Source organism: Rhagoletis zephyria, unplaced genomic scaffold, assembly GCF_001687245.7.
Source record: "Rhagoletis zephyria isolate East Lansing unplaced genomic scaffold, Rhagoletis_zephyria_1.1 Rzeph_scaffold_08262, whole genome shotgun sequence".
In the NCBI taxonomy this organism is placed as follows: domain Eukaryota; kingdom Metazoa; phylum Arthropoda; class Insecta; order Diptera; family Tephritidae; genus Rhagoletis; species Rhagoletis zephyria.
Window position 1 is genome coordinate 1 of NW_016165342.1, and position 11,002 is coordinate 11,002.

An 11,002-nucleotide genomic window follows, 5' to 3' on the forward strand; every position below is an offset into this window, starting at 1 on the left:
TTATCAATGCTAGAGTTTTTTATTAGAGAAATGTCGGCTTGCGTGTCGAATAAAAACGTACAAAATTTATTTGACCCGTTAATTTTCAATTCGATAAAGTCAGAGTAATTCAAATTTAAGCAATAAATGTCCTTTGTCGACAAAGAATCATCTAATTGTCCAATTCTTCCGCCCTCAGTGTTCGCTTCTGAGGGGCGTGGGCGTTTAAAGCGCGCACATTAGCATTATTGCGTGAATTTAGACGTCTACTACTATTATTGTTGCTGTTACTGTTTCGATTGTTATTGTTTGATGACCGATTACTATTATTGTTGAAATGGTTGCCGTTATGCCTTGAACCGTTATTGCTGTACCTACTGTTATTAGCGTTATTATTGTACCTATTGAAGTTAGAGTTGTTTTGTCTGAAATTGTTATTCTTGTACCTATTAAAATTGTGACCTCTGAAGCTACCTCTAAAAATATTTGGCCTATTTACTCGGGATCGAAACGCTAACACTTGACGCTCTTTCACTTGATTATTTTGTTCGACTATCATTTTTGCCACTACGTCTTTTGAATCACTGAAGGTAGTTGACGATAAAATTGATTTGACCAAATCCGACCGAGTATTAAGTCTACAAACGTTAACTGTTTGCTCGACTGCCATTTCATGGGCCTTAGATTGTGTCATGCCTTGAATGATCACAGAACGCTCTAATGCATCCGAAAGCTCCTCGACACGCTTAGCAAATTCCGTNATGTAAAGTATGTTTAATGTAAAAATCAGTAAAAGTCAAGTTTACGGTAATCGTACCTAAAGTAGAAACAGTATTAGAAGTGACAGCGGTAATGTTAATTATATCGTTTGTATTTATAGGGAAATGTTTATCAATGCTAGAGTTTTTTATTAGAGAAATGTCGGCTTGCGTGTCGAATAAAAACGTACAAAATTTATTTGACCCGTTAATTTTCAATTCGATAAAGTCAGAGTAATTCAAATTTAAGCAATAAATGTCCTTTGTCGACAAAGAATCATCTAATTGTCCAATTCTTCCGCCCTCAGTGTTCGCTTCTGAGGGGCGTGGGCGTTTAAAGCGCGCACATTAGCATTATTGCGTGAATTTAGACGTCTACTACTATTATTGTTGCTGTTACTGTTTCGATTGTTATTGTTTGATGACCGATTACTATTATTGTTGAAATGGTTGCCGTTATGCCTTGAACCGTTATTGCTGTACCTACTGTTATTAGCGTTATTATTGTACCTATTGAAGTTAGAGTTGTTTTGTCTGAAATTGTTATTCTTGTACCTATTAAAATTGTGACCTCTGAAGCTACCTCTAAAAATATTTGGCCTATTTACTCGGGATCGAAACGCTAACACTTGACGCTCTTTCACTTGATTATTTTGTTCGACTATCATTTTTGCCACTACGTCTTTTGAATCACTGAAGGTAGTTGACGATAAAATTGATTTGACCAAATCCGACCGAGTATTAAGTCTACAAACGTTAACTGTTTGCTCGACTGCCATTTCATGGGCCTTAGATTGTGTCATGCCTTGAATGATCACAGAACGCTCTAATGCATCCGAAAGCTCCTCGACACGCTTAGCAAATTCCGTATAATTGTTATTTGTGACATGTAAAGATGCAATTTTCCCAGCTACAACTTTCGAGTTGTCTGGTTTTATTCTGTTTCTCAACGCATCTTTTATTTGTCTAACAGAGTTAACTTCGGTTGGAATTGCTTCACGTGCTTTGCCTTCGAGCTTCGATTTCAAAAATGATATAAAAGTTGTATTTAAATTTTCGTCTGCAAAATCTTCAATTAAATTAATTGTATCGATAAACGATATAAGTGCTAGCGGATCGCCGTTGTAATTTTCCCTAATTATTGAGGCACAAAGACTAATAAAGGATTTTTTCTGTTCAGTGGTAGCATGTCTAGAAATTCTTGAAAAAATGTAGAAATATTTGGTGAACTGGTAGATGTTGACGGCTCGTCGGATACAGTTAGCAGATCTTTAAATGATGGAAGTGAAGTACTTCTTTTAAGACTGAATTGTACCGAAGCTTCTGACTTGGCGTCAATAAACTCTTCTTTTGACTCAGAGTCAGCTAGGTCTGATTGGCAAATTAGCGATAAGCTATCAGGTGGAATTCTAACACGACAATTCAGTTTAATAAAGCACTTTGCTAACTGTTCCTTGCAGCGGGCTAATTTACCCTGCACTTCCTTGAGATCACGGGTATGAGCCGAACTATTGCCAATAACTAGCAGTAAAATATTATTGTAAGCTGTAATGAGCGAGTATTTGTATTCGTTTAATTTTTTCGCATTCGTAGACAACGGTCTATTTTGTAAAATGCGCTTAGTAATTTTATCAAAATCTGCTTTATATGCTTTAAATTGTTTGTCGAATTCGCTCATAACCGGCTAATCTCAAAGAAGTGGATTACGCAACAAGCTATCACTCATTGTAGAAATTACTTATTTTTTTCTCAGTAGGTCATCGGCTGAAAATCGGCATGCAAAGAGGGGGTATAGCCATGCAACAGGAGTGGGGTTTTTATCATGCAAATCCACATGCAATAGAAAAGAATTTAATTTGATTTAAATTTTGTTATTTTATTTAAATATTTATCGTTTGATTTTAAGAAAAGCAGTTTTTCCACCAGTACACAAGTATATGGCAAAATCTTTTGTGAATTTATGTACTCCGAATTTTTACAGCATTTGTGGCTTTTAAATGGAATTTGGTTATATTATCCTCGTAGTTTTAACTACTGAGTGCAAAAATTTGTATTTAATTAGTTAAAAAATCATTTAAAATAATATGCAATAATATTGGAAAAGTGAAATTGCGGTCTGGTCCGCGAGACTTATAGCTAAAATTGAAATATTTAAAAAAATAGTAATATGTATATATTTATTAAATGGGTTGATAAGTGGAAAACTTTAGGCAATTATGCCGAATTAATATTCAAAATGTTCTATAGTCGAAAATTTTTGTAATTTATAAATATTGGAAATAGAAAATCACTAGTAAAAAGTACTATGTATGATACTTAGCTAAGCAGGTTGCTAAATGGATCAAAACGTCACTTAGATCTAATTACGAAAATGTATGAAAAGTATGAATCATTTAAATGGATCAAAACGTCACTTAAATGTAATAATCAGAATGTATGAAAAGTATGAATCATTTAAATGGATCAAGACGTCACTTAAAGCTATTAATCAGAATGTATGAAAAGTATGAATCATTTAAATGGATCAAAACGGCAGTTAAATCTAATAATCAGAATGTATGAAAAGTATGAATCATTTATTATTTGAATGTATAAACAGTATGAATCAGTATGCGCAAGGATTAAAAAAGAATTCAAAGAATCCCCCACGTCACCTATGTTAATTTGAAAAATGGTTTAAGACGAAAAATTGATTGAATCACTTACAAACTACTACAAAGGTATTCAAAATATATTTTATGAGAAGAGGGTTATTCAATAGCTCGTTTACTTTCCCAGAAATTCAAGTTTCCCTTTTTTTGTTACGTTTTAGCAAAATAACAATTTTTTTGCACTTTTTTTTTGTTTTAAATTTTCGAAACTGCACTAGTGTGCATACTAATGTCAAAAAGTGAAAATGTATGAAAGTGATTACATATTTAAGAAAAATGTATATAAGTGTTCAAATATATAAACTTAAAATATTCAGCCTTACTCCTTGCTGGACTGTACTCGAAATTCTGTCGTTGGTATCCCACGCCGCTGTCTCAAATGTTGTCGTTGTTGGTTGTTGTCCTATCATGTGTCTTGTGGTCTTTGTGGTTTGCGTTGACTAGCGGGTGAAATCGTGTGCTCTTTGGTTAATGCACGACTGTATTTTGGTGTGTTCACCGTTACGTGAGTGGCGTGGTTTCGTATATGTGGCGGTTTATAACGGCGCTGTACCGTTTTTATCTGGCGTCAGTCGCCGTTATATAAACGTGTATCGGTGTGTGGTGCCGCTGCTGCTGTTGTTGGTGTATCCCACGCTGTATCCCACGCAGTTGGTAACGCTACAGCGTGCCGTTTTACGCACCGTTACGTGCGGCGTTATGCGCGTTATTAGGTACTGCTGTCGTTGGTGGTGGCAGGGCTCCCCGTTATGCACAAAAATGCACGGGACGAAAAGGCAGCGCGGCTTTGCGTGTGCCGCTATACGGGCAACGTTGTACAGCACCCCGTTATTGCCTACAGCAATAAAACTTTGTGCACCTACTTCAGCACTGAGACGCACGAGACAATTGTTATTAGTCACGCCTGCCGTCCAGGGTGCCAAAAAATTGCTTTCATTTTGGTGCATATGTGTCCTGTCACGGTCGCCATTTCGTGCCGTTTTACCCTTAGCACCTGTTACCAACACTATATGCCCCTAACGCCTCTTATGTCTGGGCCAGAAATCCGCTACTGGTGTCGGCGGAGTCTTTACGTACAAGGAAAGGGTATTCCTGGTGCTCGAGTGTACCTTACTCCCCGGATGAAGCCTTAGTTAGTTGCGGCCGCTGCTGCTGTTGTTTCACGTAAATCGCCTCCTCTGGCGAAAATCAGTAGCCTCGTGGCTGTTAGCTGTGGGTCAGCGTTATATAAATTCAATTGAGTTAATTTACACTCGTGCAACTACTTTCGCTTGTAAAACTTGCAAAAACGACTTCAATTTCTTTAAGTTAAATTTAATTATATTTTATTTCCGTTTTTCGTTGCGTGATACAACCTTACCAAATTAATGTCTATATCGGAATGGCTCTTCATTCGTTTTTTCACTCGGGTTATGTACCTGTGGAACGTATGTTCCATCAGGGCTACCAACATTACGACAGCGCTGAATAGTGCTGCCGTATTGTTAGCGATGCCATTACATACTTTTATATAATCCACAAGATAAGTGTGGCGAGAATGCTTTCCTGGAAAAGTTATTTAACTTGTATTCACCTGGGAGTGGACCAAACGTTTCACGCCTTCAAAAATTTCCGGCTGTGCCCAGTAAAATTTCTATACGGGGCAAGATTGCAACGCTAGAACTTAGACGCCGTACTTGCTGGCCCCGCAATCTGAAATATATTTTGAAATAAATAATACAATCATTTATAAGTTTAAACAAATGCTATCATACATACCAGCGGCTCTAAAGATTGGCTCTCCAATTTATTTGATTGTTTCCTGGTTTTCATTTTTCAATAATACATATGTAAGTATGAATGTACACATCAGTTATCTGTGTTGCTTTCTTCATACTACATTTTCCAAAAACACAAAATTATTTTGAAGAAGGTGCGTATAGCTATCCTATCAATCAAAAAGAATACTCCTGGATTGCTCGCTTAGGAGACATCGATTTTTGCTCCTAAGCGAGTAATAACGGAGTACAAAACCAACAAATCTCGCTTATACCTCCGAAATCATGTCTCCGGGAGGATACTTTTGTTAGTCACTTGGGAGATCTCGCATTATACTCCTAAGTGAGTTATACAGGAGTGCAAAATCGACAAATCTCGCTTATTGCTCCCAAATCATGTCTCAGGGAGCATTATTTAATTGCTCGCTTAGGAGATGTCCCTATTGACTCCTAAACAAGTAATAAAGGAGTAAAAAGTCTACAAATCTCTCGAATTGCTCCAAAATCAGATCAAAACTAAATAAACTATATTGTACGTTACTATTTCGTTTCGTTTATAACTTCAACAGTTCGGTACAATACGAAAACAAAACGGCTGAGTTCACTTTGGCGATAGTACACTACAGTAGCTTAGTAGTTACAGTCGAAACAACTAACGAAATGAATCGTGCAGAGAAAAATTTATGTATGTATGTACACATATGCAATAACTAAATACAAAACGAGTGGCTGCAATGAATATAAAAAATAAAACTGTTTTTTAATTGAATTGGATATGAAAATTTACAGAAAAAACTATTTTTTACGTAATTGAAACGTTTGCATACCTATAAAACGTACCCTATGGTACAATTGTCGCAAACGAAAAGCAACCGTTTCTCGTTGGGGAAAATGACAGTGAATCTTACAATTTGTTTCTGACGTATGTACAAAATTGTATAGAACCACAAATGATATGATGATCGATGAGCAAATGGGAATTGTTTTGTACAGTTTATTTTCGTACTCTGCTCATGGGAGATCTCCATTCAAGTTCTAGTGGGTCGAGACTGAAAGTGAGAATGTACATGTGTGTGAGATTGAAATTTTGAAAAAAATTTTGTTATGCTAGCCAATTTTAAAAATATTCAGGTTGTCTCTCAGTGGTTTTACCTTAAAATTTTCGTACCATAGCATGCATGGTGGCGCCGAATGAGCTATATGGTTTAAATGGTTTATAACTTTTATTTATGCGGTTATTATAATTTTTTTTTTAAATACAGTATATTATTGGGGAATTTTTCGCAATTAGCTTTGAAAAATGATATCCTGTAAGTGATGTCCATTTTCTGCTTCGCACATACGTGCTCTTTTTAGCATATTTTCCATAACTTCGCAGAATTTCGGGTGTAATGGCCATGATTTCATTTCGAATGTTGGTTTGGAGTCGGAGAATGGTTCTTGGTTTGTTAACGTACACTCTTTCTTTCCAATATCCCCAAAGAAAACTGTTAAAAAGAATTCAAACCATATAGCTCATTCGGCGCCACCCAGTATTATAACCAAAAATTTTAGGGTTTTTGGCCGAAATTACGATTTTTTCAAGGTAAAATGACGATTTTTTAGCAAAAGCATTCGGCGACGCTGCTGGCAGGTCATTTCCAGGCGTCGATCCCGTTGGCATAGAGTAAAAAAAAAACTGTTATAAAGAATTGAAACCATATAGCTCATTCGGCGCCACCCAGTACAATTATTACAGGTATTGTCTTCCCAGAGAGTTTTGCTTCACATCGAAATTCGTGCTCCCTTATTTTAATTTTGACGCATTCAATGTTGATTCTTTTACATTTAGTTGGCTTTGCTTTTGGTTTTCGCTCAATTTATTTTATATAATTTTTCTTAACAAAAGGAATTTGCAAATTAAATAAGTTCTATGCAAGAAGGTTTGTTCAAAAAAACACGTGGACATGTATGGTGTACAGAAATATCCCTTTTCCCTTACAGTAAACCGTTTAGTGTGGGCAACAATGATATTTTTCAAATAAGGCAGGTCAGAATATGCGCTCTCTGGGAAGACAATGGCTGTAATTATTGTACCATGCCATGCCAATTTGACGTCAAACCTACCAAAGTCAAAGCTTTCGGGAGAGTAAAAATAAAAATGAGCGTGTGTAAGGAAAAATAAAAAATTACATTTCACTGGTTGACGTTCTTGAGTAAATTTGAAGTTTAGATAAAATTTGTTAACATGTATGTTGTTTTCTGATTTTGATTTGTGAGTTGCAGTGTTATTGGAAGGACTTTTCGGCATAAGGGTCATAGGAACAGGGTCACATAGTCAAACGTGCCTTTCCTGTACCTCCCGGTGTATTTGTGAAATCTGCTCCTTTAAAATGTTTCACGCAGAGCAAGGCATTTCGCTGCAGCTCTGCCTCATAGCTGCTTTCGCAACGCTCCTTACGCGAAGGACATTGAGGCACGTTAAAAAAATTAGTTGTACCTGCTTTAAATTTAACACCACATAAAAACAACGCTTCAGGTGTTGCATTTTTAACACATATACTAAGTATAAACCGCACAACACTACAAAAATTCAAATATTAATTAAAATTTGTTATTAACGAACATTCAAAATAAAACAACGATATGATATTGAAAGCGTAACGAAATATAGGAAATAAAAGGAAAACAAGTTGAAGTTTAAAGGTTTGGTACTCATGAGAGCAACGTCATTCTGGCTTGTACATGGATTTATGTGCCTTGATGCATGGTACAATTATTACAGGTATTTCTTCCCAGAGAGTTTTGCTTCACATCGAAATTCGTGCTCCCTTTTTCTAATTTTGACGCATTTCAATGTTGATTCTTTTACTTTTAGTTGGCTTTGCTTTCGGTTTATGCTCAATTTAATTTTTATAATTTATCAAAACAAAAGAAAAAACGTTCGAAATAAAGTTAGCAATCATGATACAAATATTTAAAGGTAGTTTCACTTCTTCTTAGCCGCCATTGCTCCCATTTGACATAAACTTTGCTTTTGGCAGTTTCTTTTGAAGTCGAGCTACCAAATTATTTGACAAAAGTAAAAAAGTGATTGATTACTTAAAAAAAATATATATAATATAAAATCAACCAACACCAACACACAAAATATAATAAGTTACGGACGTTCAGTCCGTATAAGTCAAAAAAATTAATTGGGCCAGCCGCCCAAAAGGAAACACAAACTGGTTAAGAATTCACTTAGGTTTTATTAACACTTAACTTCTTACGACTAAGTCTAACACTAATCGTACTGTATGATAACCCGTCCCGAACTCGACTGATTGCACGTTGTGGCCGTTGCTTGCTTCCCACCTTCGTTCTCTAGCAGCGACGCAATGGTTGCGTAACATGTTTACAACCCATTTTCTGAGACTGGATTTGGCCTTGACTTCCCACGGGTGCATTATGGAATGCAGGTGGCAATGTCTCCCGTTACACTATATGGTGAAATTAAAATGTGCTGACACTGCGGCACGTGTAACGGCCAACCGTGGGAGCGTCGCAACAAATGCGACTGGTGCGTGTTAACTCTTCCCCCTCTAAAGATTTGCGTCCCGCAAATCAACGTTTTGGGAGGCGTCCTTCTTAAGTCGGTTTCGAGAACTCTGTTGCAGTATGGACAAATTCAGCTCAGGAAGTTTGGCTCCTGTCGTCAATTTTCTCCAAATCAGCAAAATTAGGATCATTAGCAAAATAAGTCCTAGACCTTCAGACGTCGCAAACCAGCTAGTTTTGTCCTTCAGGTAACCCAAAAGTCGTATGTTTCCAGACGTCATTTCATGGACGAGATCGAGGTTCACTGCCAGACGTTTATTCGTTATTGTAGACAACACGGATGGAAGCACTTGCACACCTGAGCTGCTTGTACTCCAGTAGGTTTGATTGTTGATCGTTATCGTCTCGTTCTCCAGCTGTAGAATATAGGAACCAGACAGGTGTTTAGATATTTTACCTGACCATACGCTGCTGTTGAAGTTCTCCAGGAATATTGTATCTTCCTTGAGTACTTCAACCGTTGTTTCCATGCAGGTTATGTAGCGACAACTTGTTTGGCCACCCTTGAGTAGACGTGGTAAGTACTCTTCTTCAGGCAGTAAATCTAGTGACCCCTGTTTGCAAACCATAGCGGTGGCGAGGTGTAGACAGCTATCCTTAATACCATACGTCTGTTGTTTGTTCATTAGGATTGTTTTGTACTTCAAGTCGACTCGATGACCATCCTTCAAAATTGATCGTGTGATTAAATGGTTGAACCATGTTTGCACCACTTTTGGCATCGACAGGACGTATAGTAGAAGAGTGCCGTTGGTGTAGATTGATGGCTCACTATATTCGATGGCTTCGATGACGTTGCTGTACGGAAGGACTTCGATTTCGCTTATTAGTTGATTTATTTCCTCTTTATTTAATAGGTTACTGTTGACAACTCCTGCTTTGGCCATTTGACATGCTTGAATCAACTCGTTAACGTCGTCGTTAAGGGTCGCTACCTTGTGCTCTATTTCCTGTGAAGCTTTAGCCAGGTTGTTGCGTCCCAAAATGGGATTCGTGGCAGTCGCGATTCCATTAACAGCCTGTAATAGCTCTTGAGTTTTCTTGAATATTTCAGAGTTTACCTTATATTGAAGGTTGTTATTGGTTACTGATGCGTCTTGGCTCCGCAGGACTTCATCCCAGTCTAAGGCGTCAGGTGTGCCAGCAATCCACTTCCAGGCTGGCACAATCCAATTGATTGAACGCTTGGGTCTTTTAGGCTTAGGGCCCTTCAGCTCGTCGAGTTGAGTTTGAGTTTTCTCCAACTGATAGGTGATGACGTCAGTGATAGCGTTGGTCTCGTTCATCCTAGAGGTTTCATAGCTTAGACGATTTAAAATTTTATCATAGCGCGTCAAGTCGATCATGTGGACCAGTTTGAAATGTCAGTAGGTTGAATACGACGTATGCTTGTACGGTTGCACAGAGGCAGATTCTATGAATTAGATTCGAAATTGTTAACTTAATCCTACTTTCACCTCCTAGATAGCTTAAAATTAACATCGTAAATAATTTTCTTTTCAGGAATTGAATTTAACTATCTTTCTTTAAATTACTTCGAAATTAAGTTTTTAAGTCAAATCGAATACAGAATGCTTTATAATTAATTATTTGGAATTTTTTTTTGAAGCGTGTATGCCGAAATTTTTAACAATTTAATGTAGTAATTATTTCTTAATTTCTAATACTATCTCTAGTGAGTGGAGCTCGGGAGGATAAGGGTTATCAGGAATTCAAGGGGACCCAGGTGTTAACGGTGGATTTTTTGACGATTAATTTGTTAGTATTTAATTATTAGGATTAGTATCATTAGTACGGGGTAGTAAGTTAGGCTAATAATTTTAATTTTAATATTTTTTTTTGCTTTTACTTTTTTTGCATTAGTTTCTAGTAAGGTAGTATTTTTTTCAACTTTTAAGCAGGTTACTGGTTATTTTTGTTTTTATGGAATGCTTTCCTTTTTTTTGCATTTGCATTTGCATTTGCATTATATTTGCATGTTATTTTATTCTTCGTAAATTTTTTTATTCTTTGGCGCATTTGCGCGAGATATATTCTCGTATACATTTGTTACTTTTGCTTACTTATTTAACAGAATGTGTATATATGGTTTCTTTGCATCGGACTATAGGTATTATTTGTCTATGGAAGGCCCGCGTTGGTCCCGTTTAGTCATAAGTGTTTATAATTGCAAATGACCTACTCATGGCACGGGTGGCTTCACGCAAATAAGCATAAGATTACCGTGGGGGAGTTGAACCACCTCGAATCTGCCATCTCACACCACTGAGCGAGGTGG

General features: G+C 36.9%; 1 protein-coding gene across 1 annotated transcript; it reads right to left on the reverse strand.

Annotated features, from left to right (window-relative positions):
- Positions 1–151: 151 nt before the first annotated feature.
- LOC108374908 (SWI5-dependent HO expression protein 3-like) lies at positions 152–10,070 on the reverse strand. Its single transcript, XM_017630953.1, has 6 exons — positions 9,122–10,070; positions 2,053–2,282; positions 1,365–1,753; positions 1,085–1,247; positions 498–724; positions 152–380 (listed from the first exon to the last, which is right to left on the reverse strand). The coding sequence occupies exons 1-6, from the start codon at positions 10,068–10,070 to the stop codon at positions 152–154; spliced, it is 2,187 nt and encodes a 728-aa protein (XP_017486442.1).
- Positions 10,071–11,002: the final 932 nt, after the last annotated feature.

Bases quoted from the DNA above. Each gene is read 5' to 3' on its own strand.
- LOC108374908 (XM_017630953.1), bottom strand. From the start codon at position 10,070: ATGATCGACTTGACGCGCTATGATAAAATTTTAAATCGTCTAAGCTAT. The intron at 725-1,084 runs GTGCGCGCTTTA...GAATTTGCTAAG, and splicing joins ATTCACGCAATAATGCTAAT to CGTGTCGAGGAGCTTTCGGA. The intron at 381-497 runs GTTAGCGTTTCG...TAACTTCAATAG, and splicing joins CAAGTGAAAGAGCGTCAAGT to GTACAATAATAACGCTAATA.